This window comes from Bufo gargarizans, chromosome 3 (assembly GCF_014858855.1).
Source record: "Bufo gargarizans isolate SCDJY-AF-19 chromosome 3, ASM1485885v1, whole genome shotgun sequence".
NCBI lineage: Eukaryota > Metazoa > Chordata > Amphibia > Anura > Bufonidae > Bufo > Bufo gargarizans.
Genome location: NC_058082.1, coordinates 504,023,703 through 504,049,963, shown reverse-complemented (window position 1 = coordinate 504,049,963; position 26,261 = coordinate 504,023,703). Strand labels below are relative to the sequence as shown.

At 42.9% G+C, this 26,261-nt stretch overlaps 1 protein-coding gene across 1 annotated transcript in view; it reads left to right on the top strand.

Moving 5' to 3' along the window:
• MLXIPL (MLX interacting protein like) overlaps window positions 1-25,656 on the top strand; it is a 130,524-nt gene extending 104,868 nt beyond the window's left edge. The window contains exons 11-17 of the mRNA XM_044287059.1: window positions 628-856; window positions 4,554-4,630; window positions 6,055-6,174; window positions 14,399-14,526; window positions 18,205-18,328; window positions 23,255-23,384; window positions 24,071-25,656. Of these exons, the coding sequence (XP_044142994.1) occupies window positions 628-856; window positions 4,554-4,630; window positions 6,055-6,174; window positions 14,399-14,526; window positions 18,205-18,328; window positions 23,255-23,384; window positions 24,071-24,192 (930 nt within the window). The 3' untranslated portion in view covers window positions 24,193-25,656. The remainder of the gene's footprint in view (window positions 1-627; window positions 857-4,553; window positions 4,631-6,054; window positions 6,175-14,398; window positions 14,527-18,204; window positions 18,329-23,254; window positions 23,385-24,070) is intronic.
• The last annotated feature ends 605 nt before the right edge of the window (window positions 25,657-26,261 follow it).

Below are 26,261 nucleotides of genomic sequence, written 5' to 3'. Positions count from 1 at the left end.
TGTTGAAGCTTAATACTGATTTTAACAAAGTTTCACCATTTAGATCTACTTAAAAAGTAGAATCACTGGACAAATACTTTTCTTTCCTGTTTTAGTGCCAGTTTTATTTATTTTTTCTTATTTTCTCCATTTGTGTATATGGGCAGTTTCACAATTCTGCTGATTGTCCTTGGAAACAGAGCTCCACTTCACTGTCAGACCTATAACCGCACAACTGACATCAAACTATGGAGCTGCCACAAAGCAGTTTTTAGGCAATATTATGTGATCAAAATTCAGAATTTGGTGTTAGATATAAATAGAAGAAAACACAAAGTAACTTCATAAAAGTGTTGCACACTAGACTCCAACTTGAAGAAAGAACTGTTTGGCTATTCAGTCCATGAACACCATAGACTTTGAATGGACTGGTGGTGCTCAACCAGTACTCCATTCAGATGGGCGCCACGGTTCCCACTTTCTTGTGATTGATGGGGGTTGGTTCCAGTGATCAGACCCCCACTGGTCTTACCCCTTTAAATTAGTTAATACAAGACAGAAGGATCTGGGTTATTTACCGTACTTCCAAAAAATACTCTGATCATAAAGGAGTGATGAAAGGCTTACTATCTTTGCATTCCAACCCAGACAGGTGTTGGGTCAGATGAAATGACTTTTCCTGGCGTTGCAGTGCTCGTTGTTCCACCTGTTCCTTCATCTTCCACCAGAGGAGCCCTTAGTTTTGCTTCCCCTACAACAAAATTCCTTAGTCCTGTGTTGTATTCCTCGAGCAACAAAACAGTTTCTGGAGCCACAAACCTGACGTGTCCTCCCCTACTACCCAAAGCTGAAAAACTGTCACCAGCAGCCACCTGTGGTGAGTACATTGTCATGATACGTGACCAGAATATTTACATTCTTTCTCGCAATTGTATATTATAACTAGATGGTGTTGTTTCTGAAGAAACCACAGGATGTTGGCTTGAAATCTGATTGGCTGTTTGTGGCTCCACCCACTTTAAAAAATTTCAACCCATGTCACCCAATGACTGTGCCAAATTTGAGGACCCTGCCATTAACAGTCAAAGAGCGTCAGTAATTTAAATTTTCCCATATAAAACGAATGGCTGAAATGTGATTGGCTGTTAAAGGCTCCACCCACTTTTCCACACTCACCCAGTGACCCACTGTGCCAGTTTGGGGACTCTGGCTTTCATACTGTAAGAATAACAGCTTTTTACATTTTCTAATTGAAGTCAAAAGGGAAAATCTGATTGGTTGTTTGTGGCTACGCCCACTTTTTAAATTTGAATTCCCGTCACCCAGTAACTGAATGTACCAAGTTTGAAGACCCTGCCAATAACAGTGTAAGAATGGCAGTAATTTAAATATTCCCATTGAATAGCACTAGGTAATATTTGATTGGCTGTTTTAAGCTCCGCCTGAATTTTAAACCCAGTCACCGGCACATCGCGGCAGTGCGCGGAGAGAGGCCGCCGGACTAAAAAGTCGGACATGCAGTACTTTTAGTCCGGCGGCCTTTCGCCGTGCTGCGCCGAGCTCCGCCCACGTCCCCATTATAGTCAATGGGGACGGAGCGGCAGTCGGGCGGCAAGGCGAAATAGCGGCAGGACAAATCAGACAGGGTGAACAGCCTGTCGGATCCATCCTGCTGCTAGTGTGAAAGTACCCTTAGGTCCAAAATTATGTACAGATACATTTCTTAATATATCTTGATGGTGGTCGGAGTTAATTTTTTTTCTGATACAGAGCTCCAAGTCCCCTGCATAGAAATACGTATATATATATATATATATATATATATATATGTTTAGAGAGTTGTTCTGGTACAAAAAACTAATTCATCCCATGGGCATAATATGATCAAATAAATAAACTCACCTTCCGGTTGCCCTCTAGCTGCTGTCGCAGCAGTGCCCATGTGCTCCACGTCCTGCTCATGTCTCGACACGGCAGGAAATGGCTGTGAATGCAGCAGTGATCTGCCTCAGCCTCTGATTGGCTGATCAGCTTTCACAGTTGTTTCGTGCCATGTTGAGACATGAGCAGGAAGTGGAGCACAGTGGGGACCTGGGCATAACAGCAGTGGCAGGGGATCAGCAAGGTGGGTAAAAGCTGGTTTAAATATTTTTTATACAATTTATGGCCATGGGAAGACTTTTTTTGTACTGGACTATCCCTTTAATTTGGCAGTTTGATGGCTGATTACTTTAAATAGAACACTGCAATTTTCTGGACAAGGCTGCCTTAGTGATAAGCTGACCTTACTAATATCACAAAGAATTAAAATAATTCTGCGTTTGTGACTAGAATGGCAAAAATGGCACTGTATGCCAGGTTCCCACAATTATAGGTAACACTTTTCTCCTCCATATATAAAGAGAAATCATAAAAACCAGCAAAAATTACCAAAATGACAGCAAAAATCACCAAAGACCATCAACTTCCAGTGCAGGCATACATTCTGGTTAAACTGGATGCCCACTGTCCCATGTGACAAAGTGCCCAAATTATGCTGAATTCTTCACAAACCCACACAAACCTGACATTATACACTTGCTGCCTTTTTCCTTTCCATCATAAACTTAAGTCCCCATTGCACCAAACTGTTTTACCGCAATGTTCTTATACCACAGAGATGCCAGACAAGGGAAATAGGCTCAAAACCTTAATGGAGGTCTGTGTTTTGGGAAGGAATGGCTGCTGCAGCCAACTAGATAGATAGAGTATTATTTAATGTGGTAAATTAATTGGTTATACCAACAACATTGGGGTTCAAGAGGAAAGAGCCCAGGAAAGTTGATTTTGTGTTGATTTTCACAATATGACGCAAACAAATTAAAAGAATATTCGTTCCATTTTGATCCTAAAAGAATGACCTATATTTCCCATAAAAACAAAAAACATAGACTATGAAAATGAAAAAAAAGCTTTAAAATTCATTAGTCCAAAATGCTTTAGGCTGCGTTCACACGGGCATTGCAGGTGACGTGCGGGAAAAGATGCGGGTGCGTTACGGGAAAATGCGCGATTTTTCCCCGCGAGTGAAAAACGTTTTAATGCGTTTTGCACGCACATGAGAAAAATCGCCATGTTTGGTACCCAGACACGAACCCGGACTTCTTCATAGAAGTTCGGGTTTGGGTTAGGTGTTCTGTAGATTTTATTATTTTCCCTTATAACATGGTGATGGACCATGTGATGGATCATGTGATGAGTGCAGTGACGTCATCAAAGGTCCTTTACCCAGGTCCTGAAGAAAGAAGAGGAGATCCACTAAGCGACAAAGTGGATGGGGTGAGTTAAATTAGTTTATTATTTTTTAACCCCTCCATCCCTAATTTACTAAGCATTCTGTATTAAGAATGCTATTATTTTCCGTTATAACCATGTTATAAGGGAAAATAATACAGTGAATAGACTTTCATTCTAGCAACCATGCGTGAAAATCGCACCGCATCCGCATGTGCTTGCGACTGCTTGCGAGTTTCACGCATCCCTATTCACTTCTATGGGGCCTACGTTGCGTGAAAAACGCACAATATAGAGCATGCTGCGATTTTCACGCAACGCACAAGTGATGCGTGAAAATCACCACTCATCTGCACAGCCCCATCGAAATGCATAGGTCCGGATTCAGTGCGGGTGCAATGCGTTTACCTCACGCATTGCACCCGTGCGAAAATCTCGCCCTTGTGAGAGGCCTTAAAGTGTAACTGTCTTACAGTGATACTGACCATTTTTGTAATATATTTTAATTACTGAAATTGTACATTTCTATTAGAAAAATAGCTCTAAAGTGGCCAATTTTGAGCCTTAGCAACGCTCCTCTGTCTTTTGTTTACAGTCAGTGTTGAGCAAGTCTTCACTGTTATGTAAAAATACTGTAAGACAAGGCCAAAAGTATAAGCAGCTAAAGTATAGGCAACAGAGGAGAAATCACTGTTAGAAATTGGGTTGGGAATAATCGCGGTAAAACTTGCTTTTACTTTCACTTTCAGCTGCATTCACAGCATCCTGATTTCTATCAGTGATATCTTCCCCTGTACTGAACATATTGTTGTTATTCTGCTATTGTCTGAAAGCTTGCAGTTAAAGCAGCCCCTCCTCCTCCCCTTCAGTGCACAGGAGGAGAGAGAGAGAGCAGTTGCAGAGCTGATAGGCTGCAGGAGGAAAGGAAAAATAGTAAAAATATATAGAAATGTGGTATTATAATCAATGTACAGACCCACATATTAAAATGATGTTATTAAGTAAATAAAGTTACTTAATACACCATATATCCCCCAAAATAGTTCCTAAAAAAACCTACAACTAATCCTGTAAAATAAAATAACAATTAGAAGAAAAAATTAAAAAGTTATGACTGCTAGAACACAAAGGGGGGAAATATTATTGGTTCTTAAGGCTAAAATTTATGTCACTAAGGGGTTAAAAATGTAATAGTGTCCCTGGAGTTGTGCGCCAACAAGATTTACAGCAGACATTAAAAATCTACAATAAAAAAAAGTGAATGTGAAAGTGTTTCCAATTTTACCATTTTCAAATTTTAGGTGATGACCGTAAAGATTCGCTGAATGTACCATTTGCACAGACTATTAGCCACTGGAACCGGTCAGACAATAAGAAGGTGAGTATATTAAATATGTTTTAAAGCTAATGACACCTTTTATCACTGCATTCTACCCATTGTGAGCTAAAATATTGGGGGGTGAATTATTAAGATCAGCATTTTAGATATTGGTCTTAATAAACCCCATATTTGGCGGTGGATCTGCTGAAGTTATGAAGAGGCGCAGGCCTCTATATAACTTTGGCGCATCCAGCGCCAGTCTACATGTAAACCAACTTCCTTGCTGGCTTACATTTAGACCCTTTTCTACACCTGAAACAGGCGTAGAAAATGATAAATGAGACTGGCCTGCCGGCCCACCCACACCATGCCTACTTTTTTAGACCTGGCGTGAGAGGGGAAAAGTCGCAGATTGTGGAACACCTAAATGTTGCGCTGCAATCTGTGCCAGAAATACGCCTATTATAAGCATATTTCTGGATGATAAATGACCCCCATCATTTTTTTATTGGCCTTTATTAAAACTTTTCAGCAGTTTTTCCTCTGCAGCTTTCACTTTCAGTGCATTGGCAGACTAGTGTTTCCCCCTTCTCAGTGAATCTGTCAGAGAGCTGCCTTTGTCATAGATATGAATGCTTTAGTTTATTCAGAAAATCGATTTGATCAATATGTAAATTACCTCTGAAAAGAGCCCAAGGGGCTGTCCTAACCTCTCTGGAACCCAGCCATGCCCATTCTAAGCATGCGCAACATGTGCAGTCTGTTCTTTGAGGCTAATGCCAGTACAGGGATGGAAGACCGGGCGGGCGCTTACATCAGGAGTACAGGCACTCGCGCTGAGTCCTCTGAGTGATTTTGGGGGAGCTAGGAGGGGACTTTGGGATCCGGGGGGCGGTGCTGGGATCCTTCCAAATGGGCATGGCTGGGCTCCAGAGACATTAGGAACAGCCCCTTGGGCTCTTTTCAGAGATAATTTGCATATTGATAAACATCGATTTTCTGAATAATCTAAAGCATTTACCGGTATACCTATGACAAAGTTATATTGCGGCCATGCTATAGGAGATCTGGCGGACCCTATAAATGGCTCTATATGCAAAATCTAGGTGACAAAATCCCTTTAAGCTAAATTCTTATCAAATTGATAAGAACCTAGTGATAATAAGCTGTTATGAGCTGTTAGGAAAGTACAGTTAAGGGTTATAGATTGAGCCATCAGAGCAGATCTCTGACAGATTCACTCAGATAGAAGTAATAGAGATACACTGAAAGTGAAGGCTTTATCGGAAAAAACTTTCAAAAGTTTTATTAAAGACCAATTGGAAAAAAAAAAGTTTATTTTTTTTACTCAAAATAAGGAGAACGCAGTGATAAAAGAAATACTACTAACGGTGTCCATAGCCTTTAACATTTAGATAGATTTTCATTATTGAACCAGTTGTCCATGAAAATGGTGGCTGACATAACACTGTGTTTCTTAGGTGGAGAGCCGACGTATAACACACATCTCAGCTGAGCAGAAGCGTCGCTGTAACATTAAACTGGGGTTTGACACACTGCAGAATCTGGTGACAAATCTACATGGACAGCACAACAGCAAGGTATGCCTTGTGTCTTCCAGTGCACATTGTGCGTGATGCCACCTACAGGTGAAACTCAAAAAATTAGAATATTGTGCAAAAGTCCATTTATTTCAGTAATGCAAATTAAAAGGAATTGCATTAATGCAGCTTAAAATTCGAATTTTGTGAAAAGGTTCAATATTCTAGGCTCAAAGTGTCACACTCTTGTCAGCTAATTAATCCGTACCCCCTGAGCAAAGGGGACCTGAGATTGTGACTTTGGGGTTTCATAAGCTGTAAGCCATAATCATCCAAATTATACCAAATAAAGGCTTGAAATATCTCGCTTTGCATGTAATGAGTCTCTCATGTGTTAGTTTCACCTTTTAAGTTGGATTACTGAAATAAATGAACTTTGCACGATATTTAAATTTTTGGAGTTTCACCTGTAGATGTCACTACTACCTATCCCCATCCAGTTTGTCAGCTTCTGTAACATTGGTAATTTTGCTGTAAGAACCTGGCCACAGAGAATTCCATCCAGAAAGTCAGATTGAGCATATATAACAGACATTACAGGTCGGTCCTTACGTTTCTCCTTTTACATAATAATTTACCTCTTTTTTTCAAACTTGAACATGCAGAATGTAGCTATATTGTTTGTCATTTTATTAGCATGCCCAATCAGCTACAAAGAAACAGTTTAAGGCCTCTTTCACACTTGCGTTGTCCGGATCCGTTGTGTACTCCATTTGCCGGAATTACACGCCGGATCCGGAAAAATGCAAGTGAACTGAAAGCATTTGAAGACGGATCAGTCTTCAAAATGCGTTCAGTGTTACTATGGCAGCCAGGACGCTATTAAAGTCCTGGTTGCCATAGTAGGAGCGGGGGAGCGGTATACTTACAGTCCGTGCGGCTCCCGGGGCGCTCCAGAGTGACGTCAGAGCGCCCCATGTGCATGGATGACATGTCCATGCGATCACGTCATCCATGTGCGTGGGGCGCCCTGACGTCACTCTGAAGCGCCCCGGGAGCCGCACGGACGGTAAGTATACTGCTCCCCCGCTCCCCACTACACTTTACCATGGCTGCCAGGACTTTAGCAGTAACCATTCAGAAAAAGCCTTTCAATGGGCATTCATTCCGGATCCGGCCTTGCGGCAAGTGTTCAGGATTTTTGGCCGGAGCAAAAAGCGCAGCATGCTGCGGTATTTTCTCCGACCAAAAAACGTTCCGGTCCGGAACTGAAGACATCCTGATGCATCCTGAACAGATTTCTCTCCATTCAGAATGCATGGGGATATGCCTGATCAGGATTCTTCCGGCATAGAGCCCCGACGACGGAACTCTATGCTGGAAGAAAAGAACGCAAGTGTGAAAGAGCCCTTACCTGAACATTCAGATAAGCTAATACTACCAATATGGCAGCACTTCTTATCAGTTTTGCAAAAAGTCACAACAACAAAGCAGTTAAATGTAAGTAAAAAATGAAACAAAGTTAGGGTCCATTCACACGTCCGTAGTGTATTGCGGATCCGCAATACACCCGGCCAGCACCCCAATAGAACTGCCTATTCTTGTCCACAATTGCGGACAAGAATAGGACATGTTCTATTTTTTTCCGGAACCGCGGACCAGAAAATCGGGGAAGCGTTCCGGAAATGCAGATGCGGACAGCACACTGTGTGCTGTCCGCATCCATTCCTGCCCCATAGAGAATGAATGGGTCCGCACCTGTTCCGCATGCGGACCCATTCTGCGGACGTGTGAATGGACCCTTACCAAACTTTCACCGCTGCTCTAAGGGCTCTTTCCCACTAGCGGATGCCGTGCTTGGAATCCGCTGCATGAAAGACAGCCAAGCCCCGTTCCGGACAGCAGAGACACGGAGCACTAACATGATAGATAATGTCTGTGCCTCTCTATGACCTTTTTACTACAAAATCACGATAACACTTTATCTCACTGTGATTTTGTAGTAGCGGATTCTACGCACGGCATCTGCTCGTGTGAAAGAGCCTTAACTTCTCAATTACTATTATATGGACTGTTTTAAGGCTGTGAATCCTCTAAATGGTGCTTTTCATACCTAGGCATCTGAGCCTCTGTAAAGGCCAGTAGGTTGTCCAAAGTGCGGTTCCCCCATTGTACATGGTATGGAAAATAAAGGCAGATTTGGCAAACAACCTAATGTGTATGGGGAGCTCCCGACTCTGCCCTGACCAGGAGATAAGCTACCTCTACAGTTGTCTGGCACCAGCTTTCTCCTCTCGACCCACTGAATACACATTTGGCCAAACCAAACGTGCATGTGTGAGTCTGGAGACATAGCTGTCAGCCAAAGGCTGTCCAGGCATGCTGGGAGTTGTAGTTTTGCAACAGCTGGAGGCACACTGGTTGGGAAACACTGACATAGAATACAGCTATTGCATGTGTATGGCCTGCTTAACTCCATGCAGCTCTCTTACAAGCCACCAGCGCTGTCATCCGGGCCCCATACAGGCAAACCATGTGGGCTCTCCCCCTTTGGCCCTTCCCACATTCATAGCCATAACATCTATAACTTTTTTAATGTGAAAAAGATAAATACTGGATCCGTTTTTCGGGATGACAACTGGAGAGACGGATCCGGTACTGCAATGCATTTGTGAGACAGATCCGGATCCGTCTACAAATGGTATCCGTTTGCATACAGATTGCCGGATCTGCCTGCCGGAAACCAACAACGCATGTGTGAAAGTACCCTTATTATAATTACAGTACAGGGATACCAAATACTGTTTTGTGATGTTTATTAGTAAGCATGTTACAAAACCACATTTATTGTAATAGTTTTTGCTTCGTTATTTATTTTTAGCAACATTAACTTAGCAGAAAAATGTAACTTTGACCATATAAAAAAAAAAAAAAAGTTACATTTTTCTGCCCTAACTTTTAAGAAATTATTTCGCTGACCTGTCCTGAGAATTGAACCCCAGGCCTTCTATATAGCAGACAGCAAAATTACCACTGCTCCATAGAAGTACTCTTATGTATAACAGGATTTTGTGTACTTAAAAACTACTATTTAATATTATGCCTGTGATGAAAATGGAAAAAATATGTATTAGCTGTTATGCACACAAAATCCTATATTTCCAACATGGCAGGTCTATAGAGTAGAGATAAATTATCTGCCTTCTATACAGACGTTCAAGGGTTCAAATCCTAACAGACTGAATGTGCTGGGAGTGGACCCCTCTCAACCCACATGGAGCCCACACAGTGATTATTATTCATTAATATTCACTGTGCTGAATTGAATATTAGGCTAATTTCAGAAGAACGGGTTCAGCGAGGGAAACCTGCATTATGATGTCACAATCATATGTTATAATATCATTACTCTATTATCATGTAATAATGATGTCCTATGGTGTGATCATTAATATCCTATGAGTTAATGCTAATTTATGATGTCATAATGATTTCTCATTAAATCATAAATATATCTTATGATGTCATAATCATATCTAAGCGCTTTATTCACCTGCTGGTACAGCCCCTACCGGTGAAGACGCACTGCCGATTAAATGAATCGATTTATTAGAATCAATTTGCTTCTCTCTAATCTGCAGTATTACATGAGTATAGCGCCAATAAAGAGCCCAGATTGCAGTTTTATTTTGCTATTGCCCAACTGTCATCTCCATTATCTAATGACGGCACAGCAGTCTTTTGGTGTCATAAATTGTATACCGTGTCAAACGGATGTCTTATTATGTCATTATTCTATCTTAATATGTTGTAATTAGTGTATTATAAAGTCATAATTATATCTTTTTATGTCATAATCAGGACTTCTTAATTAATGATTTCTTATGATGTAATATTTTATTGTTATATTTAACCAGTTCTAGACGCATTTTCTGTTTTCCCAGTACATGCATCTTTGAAAGCCATAACTATTTTTCTGTTCAGTTATTTAAATAATGTTGCTTTTTTTGTAGTCATGCAGAGACAATTTTTTAATGTAATATCTATTTTAGTATTTTTTTTATATACCTAGCAAAATGTTACAAAAAAAAGGGAAAAAAAAGTCAGTGTTCCACATTTTTTAATTGGCAACTAAAATATATTTTTTTTTATTATCCCCTTTCCGTTTTGATACAGGGGATATATAGTTTATGCTTGCTGGTGCAGAGATAGATAGCTGCAGCGTGGGCTATTTTTTTCATATATTTTTTTATTTTACACTTTGTGTCCTCCATAAGGTCATATAAGACCTTTTGGAGGGCATATTAAAATTATATATTTTTTACTTTTAGGGCTCTTTCACACGAGCGGATGCCATGTGAGTAAGGCTACTTTCACACTGGCGTTTCTGGGTCCGCTTGTGAGATCTGTTTCAGGGCTCTCACAAACGGTTCAAAACGGATCAGTTCAGCTACAATGCATTCTGAATGGATAAGGATACGTTCAAAATGCATCAATTTGGCTGCGTTTTATCTCTGTTGCGTTTTTTAGACGGTCACTAAAACGCAGCTTGCAGCGCTTTGGTGTCCGCCTGACAATGCGGAGCCAAACGGATCTGTCCTGACTTACAATGTAAGTCAACGGGGACGGAACAGTTTTTCACTGACACAATATGGTGCAATTGAAAACGTATCCGTCCCCCATTGATGTTTTGACTTAGACTTTTTTTTTTAATGAATAATGCTAACGGATCTGTTATGAACGGATACAAGCGTTTGCATTATCGGTGCGGATCCGTCTGTGCATTTATAAGACGATCCGCACCAAACGCGAGTGTGAAAGTAGCCTAATCTACTGTGTGAAATTGTTCCAAGCCCCGTTCCGGACAGCAGAAACACGGAGCATTAGCATGACTGATAATGCTCTTTGCCTCTCTGTGATCTTTTTACTACAAAATCACGGTGACAACTTTATCTCACTGTGAATTTGTAGTAAAAAGATCACAGAGAGGCACAGAGCATTATCAGTCATGCTAATGCCTCGTGTCTCTGCTGTCCGCAGCGGAATTTGGCACTCCCCTACATAACAGAAACGGAACATATCCGTTTTGCAGCCCATAGACTTCTATTATGACAGAATGAATAACAGAATGCCTCTACAGGGCTCCAGATGGCGACCAAAATGGTCGCCAATGCAACTTAGAATTTACAAATAGCGACAAGACTTTTTAGTCTTGTCGCCATTTGCGACTAGACCCACCGCCGCAGCTCTGCAGTTGAGTACAGCGGCGGGGCACAGGAGCTGATATTTCTCTGCCCCTCAGCAGCGCAGTGGAGAAGGAGTCTATCCCTCCCCCCCGTGCTGCAGCCGCCGCCAGTAGGAAGAGAGATGAGAGGATGGGAGGGGCTGTGGCCACTGCGCCACCAATGAAGATAACTGACCTATAATACAAATACAGGAGGTGGGTGCCGGAATCAAATAGCCGACACCCGACTTCTATGACAGGGAGCTGCGATCAGCGGCAGTTAACTGTCACGGAATGTGTACAGGTAACAAGGCAAAACAACATGCATAAATGACTCGCTGGATCCAACAGCTAAGGAACAAAAGGGAGACCCCTGTAGAAGACCTGGCACTTTCCCTGGCTGCTTAGCCTATGCATAGATCCGAATGGTGGAGGTATGCATATCCACGTACCTTGACTATATAACCCCTGAGCACCCTACAATAGTGAGGGGACACGACCACCGGCTCCCTACACCAGACACGGAGGGAGTCAGGGTCACCTGGGATCCAGCAAACAGAAAATAACAGTTCAACACTTAACTTTGTAGAGGAGAGGAGAACCAGATTGGCATGCACACATACTCCAGGAAGAAATATAAGCCACCCAGAAAAGCCTTCTGGGGAAGAATTTAAAGGGAAGCAATTATTCCAACACATGACAGCTGAGAGAGGCTAAGGAGAGGAGGAGCTGAATACCACAACACAGAAACTCAAAGAGGAGGTTCTGAAAGGCCTCTGTCAGAGCTTCTCTAGCTGTCTGGTTGTGACATTAACCCTTCAGGTGCGGTACCTGAGGAGTTAACTGCAGCGGATCGCAGCTCCCTGTCATAGAAGTCGGGTGTCGGCTATTTGATTCCGGCACCCACCTCCTGTATTTGTAGTAACAGGTCAGTTATCTTCATTGGTGGCGCAGTGCGCCCCCCCCCCCCCCCCAACAGCCCAGGATAATAAACATTGGTGGTGCAGTGCGCCTTTCCCCCCCACCACTCCAGTATAATAAACATTGGTGGCGCAGTGCGCCCCCCCAACACCCCGGTATAATAAACATTGGTGGTGCAGTGCGCCTTTCCCCCTCCCCCAACAATAAAAAAATTAACTCACCTCCTCCAATTGATCGCGTAGCTGGTGGTCTCCTGTTCTTTCTTCAGGACCTGTCAAAGGACCTGTGGTGACGTCACTGAGCTCATCACATGGTCCATTACCATTTGACAGGTCCTGAAGAAAGAACAGGAGACCGGCAGCTACGCGAACAATTGGAGGAGGTGAGTTCATTTTTATTTTATTTTTTTAACCCTCAATTGACCTTCTACTAAGCATTCTGTATTAAAGAATGCTATTATTTTCCCTTATAACCATGTTATAAGGGAAAATAACACAGTGAATAGACTTTCTAGCAATCATGCATGCAAATCGCACCGCATCCGCACTTGCTTGCGGATGCTTGCGATTTTTGCATAGCGCCCGCGCAGAAATCTCGCCCATGTGAAAGGGGCCTAAGGGTGAATAGGACAAGGGTTCCAGCCCCTAAGGGGGCTAATAGTAAGTAAAAAAAAACCAAAAAAAAACACTAAGGCTACTTTCACACGTGCGGCAGCGTGATCCGGCAAGCAGTTCCGTCGTCGGAACTGCCTGCCGGATCCGCCGATCTGGATGTGACTGAAAGCATGTGTGAGACACATCCGGATGCGAATCCATCTCACAAATGCATTGCAAGAACAAATCCATCTCTCCGCTTGTCATGCGGACAGACGGATCCGTCTTGTATCTTTTCACATTTTTACCAGTTTGCGCATGCGCAGACCGGAAGGATGTATCCGGCATTCTGAATGCCGGATCTGGCACTAATACGATCCTATGGGGAAACATGCCAGATCCGGCATTCAGGCAAGTCTTCCGTTTTTCTCGCCAGAGATAAAACCGTAGCATGCTGCGGTTTTATCTTTTGCCTGATCAGTCAAAATGACTGAACTGAAGACATCCTGATGCATCCTGAACGGATTACTCTCCATTCAGAATGCATGGGGATATGCCTGATCAGTTATTTTCCGGTATAGAGCCCCTGTAATGGAACTCTATGCCGGAAAAGAAAAACGCTAGTGTGAAAGTACCCTAAAATATTAAGTTTATAAAATATATAAACAATAAATAAATAAAATATTACATAGCGCTGCGTCCGAAAAGTCCAAACTATTAAATTATTTAAAAATATCTCCTATGCGGTGAGCGCCGTAACAGAAATAAATAAAAACCATGAGATTCGCCATTTTTTGGTCACCTTGTCACCCCCAAAAAATGGGATAGGACTGTTCTATTATGGGCCGAACGTTTCATAAAATGTGAAATGCACGCGGCTTTTTTTGGTGTTTTTTTTTTTTTTTTGCGTGGTATTGAGTATCGCAATACTTTTTTATGGTGACGAAAGCGAATAAAAATTTTGGTATCGAAACAACCCTACACCGATCTGATCAGCGTATCGTTGTCACGATACCAAAATTTTGATTCGGTTTCGATTTGGCGACTAAAAATTTAATTTGGCTCCTAAATTTTTCAGTTCAGGAGCCAATGGCTACTAGGTATTTGTTTTTTGTCTGGAGCACTGCTCTAAAGGCATTCCATTATGCATTCCGTCATAGAATTGCGTTATGGTCCGTGGTAACACTTTTTACCAGTAAACCAAGCGTGAACGAATTTCAAAATATGAAATTCGCTCATCTCTAGTCATGATGTTTTAGATGTCATAATGTATTATGATGATTATGATATGACACATCATTATGACACGATTATCTCTTGTGATGCCCTAATCCGTCCTTATAATTTCTCTTTGGTGTCTTATCATGTCATAATTGTTTTATGATGTCATATTGTCTTGTGATGTAATACAGTATTTCGCCATGTTTAAGATCTACACTGGTTTTGGCTTACAGTGATGCAAAATGTTGACCAAAACTGCATGTATGAATAAGGTCTTCTTTGCTGTAGTCAGTGTTTGGCAGTGACATAATACTGATCTTCTTAGTTCAGCAAGGCCACCATCTTGCAGAAGACAGCTGATTACATCTATAAACTGCAGCAGGAAAGGGCCCAGCTACAGGAAGAATCCCAGCGCCTGCGCTGCCAAGTACAAGAGCTCAGTGACACCATCAGGTAAGAGAAATGGGATCATTCATGTGACACTGAATTAGTAACATAAACAAGAGGGAATCTACTTCATTTGTAATATGTCTATTTCATTGCTAATGTGTGGGAGCTGTGAGCATAAAGAAGTGTGATATGTGACATCACATATGTCACAAGTAGGTAATGCCACTAGTATGGCATCAAAGTGGGTCCTGATATAGACAATTTAAATAACACTTCAAGGGCGCTCCGTGAGTGTGCTAGATAGTGGCAGCGGTATCGCAGCAGAACCGCAAGATCCGCCGCATAAAGGAAGGCACTGTAATAAATATAACGATACTGCGCTCTGGGACTTTAGATATATACAGATTAATGTAAGGGTATCACAGGTTATTACAATTCAGCACCAGGGTATACACTGTATTACAAGTCTTATCTGGCTTTGCCAGTATACCTGTAGTGTGGACTCCTGTCTGTATATTGATCCTCCTGCTTGTACTCTTGTATTTGGTGCGCTGATGCGTCTTCCTGAAAATCGGAGATTGCCGATTGAATGATTATTGCCTACCGAATCCTCGATGCTGGAGTCCGGGGAATAAGGTGGTTCAGGTCTCGTATGAGTCGGCGTGCAGGTTAGCGTTTAGGCCAGTGTGTAGCTTCGCGGGACACTAACCTGCACGCCGACTCATACGAGACCTGAACCATCTTATTCCCCGGACTCCAGCATCGAGGATTCGGTGAGCAATAATCATTCAATCGGCAATCTCCGATTTTCAGGAAGACCCATCAGCGCACCAAATACAAGAGTACAAGCAGGAGGATCAATATACAGACAGGAGTCCACACTACAGGTATACTGGCAAAGCCAGATAAGACTTGTAATACAGTGTATACCCTGGTGCTGAATTGTAATAACCTGTGATACCCTTACATTAATCTGTATATATCTAAAGTCCCAGAGCGCAGTATCGTTATATTTATTACGGGTCCTGATATAGAACTGCACCACAACCCAGGATTACCACAGAGAAGCCATTATCAGTAAAATAGCGGCTGAATTATTTTTTTTCATTCTGAATTTTTAATGGAATAAATAAATTGTCTAATAGAGAACGTATTCACATTTTTGATCTGTGTACAGGCAGTTTTTAAGGATTGCACATTATCAGCATTTATTTTGGCTGATTACTTTTGCAGTAACATCTAGTGGGGGATAAAAATGACCTGAAATCAGGTCAAGTGTATTGGACTGAGTAGATTTAGTGGCCAAACCATAAAACTCTGTGGCATACCTTAAATAGAAGCAGACCACAAAGCTTCTATTGGAGCCCATGTGGAAGGGGGGCCTACCGTGAACCAAAGGCCCCGCTCCCTTATTACATTTAATACAGGCTCCAGTCCGTCTCCAGTCTAGAATTTCTATCATCAATGGAGAAAGCAAAAGGACCCGTGATGATGTCATCACAGGTCCTGTACATCTAGTAAAGGAATTGCACAGAGAATGGTGTAGTTCCCAGGTTAGAAAGGTGCATTTTCCAGGACCTGAGATTACATCATCACTGGTCCTTCAACCCCCAAAAGCTTGTAGAAGAACTGCACAATGAGCTCTCCATTGAGACTAGAATGGAGTGGTAAGAGGAGGTCCTCCCATTTTCTCTTCATTTGCCCCCCCCCCCATATTGCCTGTTTTTACTAATATCTCACTCATGTATAATACCGCAAACGGTTACAAGCACCATTATCTCATGTACCTCACACAGTGACCATTATATATAACTGACCACATATATGTATACACACTGCATCTATTATACCTCGTACCTCACATATCAGTACACAGCTGTATATACTATATATCTGTACACACTACATCTAGTATACCTCCTACCAGTCACATCAGTACACTGAGGTAGGAGGCATAATAGATGCAGTATGTATATGAGGCATAATAGATGCAGTTTGTACAGATATATAGTATATGCAGCAGTGTACTGATATGTGAGGTAAAAGGTATAATTTATACCTTGTACCTCACATATCAGTACACTGATGTATATACCTTATATATCTGTACACACTGCATCTATTATACCTCGTACCTCACATATCAGTACACAGCTGTATATACTATATATCTGTACACACTACATCTAGTATACCTCCTACCAGTCACATCAGTACACTGAGGTAGGAGGCATAATAGATGCAGTATGTATATGAGGTAGGAGGCATAATAGATGCAGTATGTACAGATATATAGTATATACAGCAGTGTACTGATATGTGAAGTACAAGGTATAATAGATGCAGTATATACAGATATATAGTTTATGCAGCAGTGTACTGATATATGAGGTAAAAGGTGTAATTTATACCTTGTACCTCACATATCAGTACACTGTATATACTATATATCGTAACACACTGAATCTATTAAACCTCATACCTCACATATCAGTACACTGCTGTATATACTATGGGGGTCATTTATTATCAGATATACGGCAGTTTTCTGGCATAAATCTGTTGCAGATTGTGGCGCAAATAACCTGTCTGTGACTTTTCCCCACTCACTCCAGGTCTAAAAAAGGGGACGGGGAAGAGGACGGGCCAGCAGGTAGAAAATTGTCTAAATTTAAGCCAGCAAGGAAGCTGTCTTACATTTACACCGTTGGTGGATGCGCCAAAGTTACGATGAGGCCAGGGGCCCCTACATAACTTCGGCGTATCCAGCTCAGGGATTATTAAGACCGGCGTCTAAAATACTGATCATAATAAATGACCCCCTATATATCTATACACACTGAATCTATTATACCTTGTACCTCACATATCAGTACACTACTGTATATATTATAGATCTGTACACACTGCCTTTATTATACCTCTTACATATAAGAACACTGCTGTATATACTACATATCTGTAGCCACTGCATCTATTATATTTTATACCTCACATATCAGTAAACTACTGGATATACTACATATCGTAACACACTGCATTTATTATACTTGTTACTATCTGACCTCTGGCAAAGTGTGACCTGTGACGTCACAACTCCTTTTACCCACTCCATTCTACCTTCTACCATAAGGCTCTCGCCCTCCAACTCCAGCCTCACTACGCCTGTCCTGCAATTCCCAAACAGAGGTGAGACATTTAAATGGGGACAGTGCTGCTGCCAGTGGGGGACGGGTTGTCCGAGGACAATAATGCTGAGTATTTTGTACTTCAAGGTGGTATTTAGTTGGGGAGGTAAATTGGCAAAGCACGCTGGTATCAGATGCTGCTTAGAGGTATTTTGAGCTTCATTATGGTATGTGCTGCTGTTGGGGAGGGTAATGTATGTCCCTGACCATTTGATTATGCATGTTTTGTATTCCACTTTTATTTCCTTTCTTGTATTGATGGTTTACATAGGGGCATGACCGAGCAAAACTCACCTCCGCAAAGTGCATTGCGCACCATTATTTTTATGGAATATCATATGTGGTTGGTGGGGTTTGTGTGCCAGGGCTGTTTTATAATCCCAGTCGGCCTTGATGACACAATATAACACGCACATAGTGGGAGGGGCTATAAATGGGGTATGGTGGCTCAATTTAGATTCTTGCTATGGGACCCAGTGATTTCTATGTACACACCTGCTTACTATATAATGATGCAAAAAGACAAGATAGTATGTATCTTCCCTTATTATAGTGTGTGCCAGCAGCAGCTTCCAGACTCTGGGGTGCCTCTAACACATCAACGTTTTCAGCACATGCGTCAGATGTTTCAGAATTATGTCCAGAGCAGAACTCTACAGAACTGGAAATTTTGGCTAGTATCCTTATACGTTGGCTTCCTGGTATAAGCTACTGAAACTATTACTAAATGAAACTATTTACTCTACAAATGTTTCTGTTCTTCTGCTTACAGTACGCTGCAGGCCAGAGCAACAAGTCTACATATATTTACAGGTCAAACCTATATTTGCAGTCATTCTGGGTCCATAGATCAATACATGGAATCACATTTCGCTATAGATAAAGGGGTTTTTCCATTTGGATATTTATGGCATATCGATAGGATATGCCATAAACGTCTGATAGGTGTGGTTCCCAACTATGGGATCCATTCCTATCTCAAGAATTGGGCCCTGTCATAAATAGAGTGCAAGCCGCAATGAGTAGCGTCCTCTTCATTCACTACTATGATACTTCTGAAGATAGCCTAGCATGGTCACTCCCCCATAATTTCTGTGTGACTTCCAAAAATATCTATTTTCAGAAGTCCTATAGCAATGAATAGAAAAAGGCTGAGCATGAGGGTCTTGATTGCCATTCACAGTGGGATCCTATTCTGGAGATAAGAGTGGGTCCCTGAGGTGGGGCCCACAACCATCAGACATTTATGGCATGTGCTATCGATATGTCCTAAATATCAAGATGGGATGGACAGTAGAATGGGAAGAAATGCAATTCTAACGTCGTTTTTGGGGTTTCTTACAGTGTTCACTTTTCTGTAATAATGACAATCTTTATTATGTGGGTCAGTACGATTGCAGCAATACCAAACTGATAGTTTTTAAATGTTTTACTAGCTGTAAAAAAAAAAATCAAATTAAATTTCTTTGTGTCTTCATATATCCAACATCCAACTTTTTTATTTCTCAAAGTCAAACTTATCAAAGTTATAAGGGTTGGTGGGATAACATCAAATTTGGTCAGCAAGTGTGCCCCCCCCCCCCACCCCCCCAAAAAAAAAAAAAAAAAAACAGTTGAGAGTTCTGCCGTTCTATTACAGCGGCTCCCGTCCCTACTGTTTCAGATGCCCGGCCAACCAGAAGTGATAAGGCCCTGTGACTGATGTGGCCAATCACTGCCCTCAGTAGTCACATGTGCAACAGTGGTCATGTGGTTTCAGCTCAAAACAGCCAGGACTAGAACCATGGCACTGGAACAGTGGGACTATCAACAAGTGAGTGATTTTTTTTTTTTCCCATTTCATTTTGACATTAGGCTGAGCAACCTGTCATGCCCTGCTCGGATGGTGTGCAGAGGTCTGTCAGATTGGCAGCACGTGTCTAACCTTTTGTTTGTTTTGGAATCATGCTGGATCCGCCTTCCTTCAGGTGCTCTGGGTGGGGTCATTGGCTTAAATTGCCTTCAATCCCAGAGGGCTGTGTGGGTTAAACAATTCATTCTGGTCTTGGATTCAGGAAGGAAGGATTGTCTGTTCCAGCTCAGATAAGTTTTGTTTCTGTTTGTGTTGTTTGCGGTCTAGGCTATTTGTGTGTCTTCTGCCCCTTCTCCCCTTTCACCATCTCAGGGATTCTAGGGTGTTTGCAGTCCAGGCACGAGGACACTTCATACCTACCATCAAGGTCTGAATGTGGGCTTAGCAGCATAGGGAGAGAAGTCAGGGATGTGCTAGGAGGTGACCTGTCCCCAGCATCTAGCCTAGACACTTGTGTATTTGGTTGTCTGTGTATCTGAGTTCCTGTCCGCCGTGACACAACCCCCTTGCAGCTTTTAATGTAAATCATATTAGGGTACTTTCACACTAGCATTATTATTTTCCAGTATTGAGTTCCGTACTAGGGGCTCAATACCGGAATTTTTTTTATCAGTTTTAGGCCTCATGCACATGACCTCAAAACGGGGTTCCGTTGTTCATTGATCCGTGTCTGTTTTTTCTTCCGTGTGTCTTCCTTGATTTTTGGAGGATCACCAGACATGAAGGAAAGTTAAAAAAAAAAGTCATTTTGGTGTCCGCCTGGCCGTGCGAAGCCAAACGGATCCGTCCTGACTTACAATGCAAGTCAATGGGGAAGGATCCGTTTGACATTGACACAATATGGTGCAATTGCAAATGGATCCGTCCCCCATTGACTTTCAATGTAAAGTCAGGAATCCCTATCGGAGCTTTCTCCAATCCGATGGTATATTTTAACTTGAAGCGTCCCCAACGCCTCTATGTTAGAATATACCATCGGATTTCAGTTAGATCGTGAAAACTCAGATCTGACAGTATATTCTAACACAGAGGCGTTCCCATAGTGATGGGGATGCTTCAAGTTAGAATATACTAAGAACTGTGTACATGACTGCCCCCTTCCTCACCAGATTTAAATTTATTGCTGGCCAGTGTGGCCCCCTCCCTCCCCAGATCATTGGTGGCAGTGGAGAGTTCCGATCAGAGTCCCAGTTTAATCGCTGGGGCGCTGATCAGTTACCATGGCAACCAGGATGCTACTGCAGTCCTGGCTGCCATGGTTACTTAGCAATTTTAGAAGCATTATACTTACCTGCGCTGTCTGTGACCGGCCGGGCGCTCCGCCTACTGGTAAGTGAAAGGTCTGTGCGGCGCATTGCTTATAGCACAGACCTGTCACTTACCAGTAGGAGGAGCACCCGGACGGTCACAGACACTGCAGGTAAGTATAATGCTTCTAAAATTGCTAAGTAACCATGGCAGCCAGGACTGCAGTAGCGTCCTGGTTGCCATGGTAACTGATCGGCGCCCCAGTGATTAAACTGGGACTCTGATCGGAACTCTCCGCTGCCACCAATAATGAGGGGGGGGGGGTGGGGGGGGATTTTAATTAGGGGGGGAGAGGGGAGGCCGCAGTGGCCACCAATGAATTTAATACAGGGGAGGGAGGGGGGGGCCGCACTGGCCACCAATAAATTTAATACAGGGGGGGCCGGGGGGAGGGCCGCACTGGCCACCAATGAATTTAATACAGGGGAGGGGGGGCCGCACTGGCCACCAATGAATTTAATACAAGGGGGGCCGGGGGGAGGGCCACACTGGCCACCAATGAATTTAATACAAGGGGGGCCGGGGGGAGGGCCACACTGGCCACCAATGAATTTAATACAGGGGTGGCCGGGGGGAGGGCCGCACTGGCCACCAATGAATTTAATACAGGGGAGGGAGAGAGGGAGGGGGGGCCGCACTGGCCACCAATGAATTTAATACTGGGGAGGGAGGGGGGCTGCACTGGCCACAAATGAATTTAAAACTGGGGAGGAAGGGGGGACTGCCCCCTGCTGCCTGGCAGCACCCGATCTTTTACAGGGGGCTATGATACGCACAATTAACCCCTCAGGTGCCACACCTGAGGGGTTAATTGTGCGGATCACAGCCCCCTGTAAGAGATCGGGTGCTGCCAGGCAGCAGGGGGCAGTTATGTCCACAGTTCTTAGTATATTCTAACTTGAAGCGTCCCCATCACCATGGGAACGCCTCTGTGTTAGAATATACTGTCGGATCTGAGTTTTCACAATGTGAAAACTCAGATCTGAAAGGCTGTTATGCAGACGGATCTGCGGATCCGTCTGTGCGAAAGTAGCCTACGGACATGGATCGCGGACGCGGATGAGAATCTTGTGTGCCTCTGTTTTTTTTTTCACTGACCCATTGACTTGAATAGGTGTGCGAACCGTTGTCCGTCAAAAAAAACAGGTCATTTTTTTTGACGGACAGGAAACACTGATCACGGACATGGATGACAAACGGTGCATTTTCCGAGTTTTCAACAGACCCATTGAAAGTCAATGGGTCCGCAGAAAATCACGGAAAACGGAACAACGGACACGGATGCACACAACGGTCGTGTGCATGAGGCCTTACGGTATTTGGCCGGAGAAAATACTGCATGGCGTCCAAAATTCACTTGCCGGAATGCCGGATCCGGCATTATTTTCCATTGAAATGCATTAATGCCGGATCCAGCACCAAGTGTTCCGGAAAAATGGATCCGGTTTCCCGGTCTGCGCATGTGCAGATCTTTAAAATGTGAAAAAATAAATACCAAATCCGTTTTTCCGGATGACACCAGAGAGACTGATCCGGTATTGCAATGCATTTGTGAGACGGATCCGTATCCGGATCCATCTACAAATGCTATCCGTTTGCATACGGATTTCCATATCCGGCAGGCAGTTCCGGAGACGGAACTGCCTGCCGGAATCCAACAACGCAAGTGTGAAAGTACCCTAAAGCCTTTTTTAAATGTTAAGTTGACAGAAAACCCCTTTAAGGCAACATCAGTGTGTATACTGGAGGCACTCCCTGAACTTAGAATCCAATCACAGTGTGTAGGTAGATTGTGATAAACCTTGGAAGCTTAAAGGGGTATTCCCATCTCAGACAATGGGGACATATCGCTAGGATATGCCCCCTTTGTCTGATAGGTGCGGGTCACACTGCTGGGACCCGCACATACGAGAACGAAGCGGGGACGCTGTGGCTGGAGGATCCTGGATTTCCCAGAGTCCGTCCACCACCAACCACTGCTCCCGTAGAAGTGAATGGGAGTGCGGCCCATGCTCCCATTCATTTCTATATGGCAGAGGCAATAGCCGAGCCAGCGCTCGGCTATTATCGGCGGCCCCATAGAAATGAATGGAGGGCGGCTGCGCATGCGTTCTCATTGTGGGTGTGGCACCCGCACCTATAAGACAATAGGGGCATATCCTATCGATATGCCCCTATTGTCTGAGATGGAAAACTCCTTTAAAGGGGTTTTCTGAGACTCTAATACTAATGATCTATGGATAGGTCATCAGTATCTGATTGGTGGGGGCCATCACCTTGGGTATAGTTTTTCCTAGGCCAGTAGTACTACACGTTCATAGGTCATATGGCACAGCTCAACCCTATAGAGAATTGGTCATCAGTATTAACTTCTATGAAACCCTTTTAAGCTTAGAAGTGCCGAAATGAGAACAAATTAGTTGCTTTCCTTAACTGGTCATAGTTTACCATCCTTTTCCGTCCACTGTTTGAATCATTCAACCGTATGGTTTCTACAGCAAGTATGGCAGATTTAAGAGAGACATCGCTGGAGTGGCTGGACCAACACTGCTCGCTGCCTGCACTGAGACCTGGTGAGTGTGGAAACCGCAATTCTGGATTTGTAGTGTTCATGCTGTATCAAATACATAGTGTAGGGGTCCATGCACACCTCTTCGTTGCAAGCCTTTCAAGATGTAGCAGCCATTGGTTTTACCATTCTGTATGCCCTACACCAATGGACACCTAGACTGTTCTAGCAAGATTCTCACTTTGGACCCGCCTACAACATGGGACCTGTTTTTTTCCAGGGCCACTTTAAACTCCCGGTCCGCCCCAGCTAGAGAGTCTTTCACCAGCAAATTTACTGTTAAACCAGGCACAGTGATTAATGGACAGGGCCAGGTTCCTGCATCGTCCTCTTGCCTGGCCCTGCCAATCAAGAAGAGGAGAGAGGGGTTCGTGACAAACTGCCTTTAAAGATATGATGGAGTCATTTAGCTCTTACCCTATTGTTAGCTGCCAGTAAAATGGTTTAAATCCTAGTACCAGTCATACTGTGACGTACCTGAAGCCACTAGGACACCGTAGTATCTGGAGCTGCTACCAGTTCTGGAGCCACATCCATGGGATCCCAGAAACCAGTGTGCTTTTAGATTAGAAAAAGAACTGGTAGGAATTAAAGCTCCTGGAGAAAAATACTTGGAGCAGATGCAAATAGTTTTAGCCCACTAATGTTTTTTTTATTTGTAGGAAATAATCTGCATTTCTCGTTTTCTAGCGGTGCTGAGTTCATTATGTCAGCTCAGCACCTCAACATCCATTCTTACCGACCCATCCCTGATGCCGGAGCAGGCACTGCAAGCCGTAACACAAGGAGAGAATGAAGATGGCTTCTTCTAAATCGCCATGGTATCTTCACCAAAGACTGCTGACTGTATGAGAAGCTGGCTTATATAAGGTTTACTAATAACATATACATTCGGAAAAGACCAGCATTTCTTACAGAAGACTTCATTATACAGAACTGATTACTAACAAAGTGTTCCTCCCCATGTCTTGGGGGGGGGGGGGGGGGGGGTTCCTACCTGTGGATTATATGGCCTTTCATGGTGCTGGTAATTTGTTTCACTGATCTGGTGCCCAGTTTTGTGGACGGGCACAAACAAATGTCCAGTACTGTACACGTGAGCTCAGATGTATGTAGTGGTCTCTTGTGTGTGGAGATCTATAAGTGGCAGGATGGAGCAGTTATGCTATCATGAAGCAGGACTACTGAGCAATCTCAAACTCGCAACCATTTTTTTTTTTTAAAGGAGTTATCCTATGATTAACGTAAAAAAAACAGACATCATTTGGTGCATGACAATCTCTAACAAAGCTAGAAGCAGCCCTGTACCTCACATGGATCCAGAGATCTCCCCATTCATTGCTCTGATAGATTTTTGTCAAGCTGACCGCCCACGGGACGTGTCCTTTATTTTGCAGCTCTCTCCCTATCACAGCTCAGGGGCATTCTGCTGCAGCTTTCTCCATGTAACCGTCTCTGCTTCTAACAGTAGATCCAGCTGGCAGTTAAAGGATAGAACTGAGGGTGGATTTACATCATGTATTTTCCATCCTTTTAACATATACAAAAAACGCATACGTTAAACAGATGCCTCAGACTGATGCCATACACTATAGGGTACCATTGTAATAATAAAAAAATGTTTTTTTTTTTTTTTTTTTACTATTATAATAAAAAGTATACTTTTTTTTACCGGACTGTGCAGGATACAAGAACATGGTGTGCTGCGTTTTTGTATTCTTTATTTTTTTTGTAATGTATATGTCAAGCATGTGTGTCCACCTCATTGATGTTACTGAGGTCAACAACGAATAAGGAAAAGAACAAACAGCAGGTGGCGCTATACAGATACATTTTATTGAATAACTTTTTCATTACATGCAATTATAAAACTATTCAGATCCAGGTGCAGGTTTAAAAAAAATATTTTCATAGGACAATCCCTTTTATAAAAGTCTGCAGAAAAATGTCATAACCTGACTTCAGTCCAAGATAATCTGATTATCCAGCCTTCACTGTATATGTGCGTGAATGTCGTTAGTGGCTGTTTTAATTAGGGCACTTTGTACCTGATATGTATTGGTTCTACAATGGAAATTAACAAACGCAACGATCCCAGTGTCATTGTGACTTGTGAGCCATTGTTCAGTGTTTCTGCTCCATACAGTATATGCTCAGTGTTAGCACTGTGCAGATTTTTCATATTTTCTGTATGAAAGTGAACATGTGATTGTAAAATTATATGCTCTTGTTAAAGTGTATTATGTCTCCGTTGTGATTATTCTCTATTAAATCACGTAAACTAATCAAATTCCAGATGGGCTGCTCCTTAAAGGAAATCTGTTACCATGATTTGGGAGTTTTATCTGCAGTAATATATGACCAGTACTAGACATAAGTAACCCTGATCGATTTTTACTGCCCCTTGTTCCCCTGCCGTCAGCAATTAAAGTCAGTGTTCCACGGACGTGTGCTGTACGTGTTCTCCACCCGACAGCACACGTTCCTATTCAGTTTAATGCGTGTATTCACACATCAGTGTTGTAGCACGGTCCGTGTTTTAAGCACGGATGCCTGCTCTATTTTGTCTGTGTTTACGGATCCATCACGACCAATATAGTCTATAGGTCCATTATAGTCAAGCCAGGGATGCAACACGGATGCCATCTGTGTTTCACAGATCATTAGGAAGAGATGCTTTGAAAATTATTTTTCAGCTGTGCAGGGTCAGTGAAAAACGGACAGCAAAAAAAAAAGACACACTGACCCAACACGGATCCTTCACGGACAGCATCATGGATGCATCACTGACCACCTGCTCACTGATTGGAGCACAGACACGGACGTGTGAATGTAAAAAATGGTGATCAGGACTCCTTATCTGCAGTACTACTCATGTATT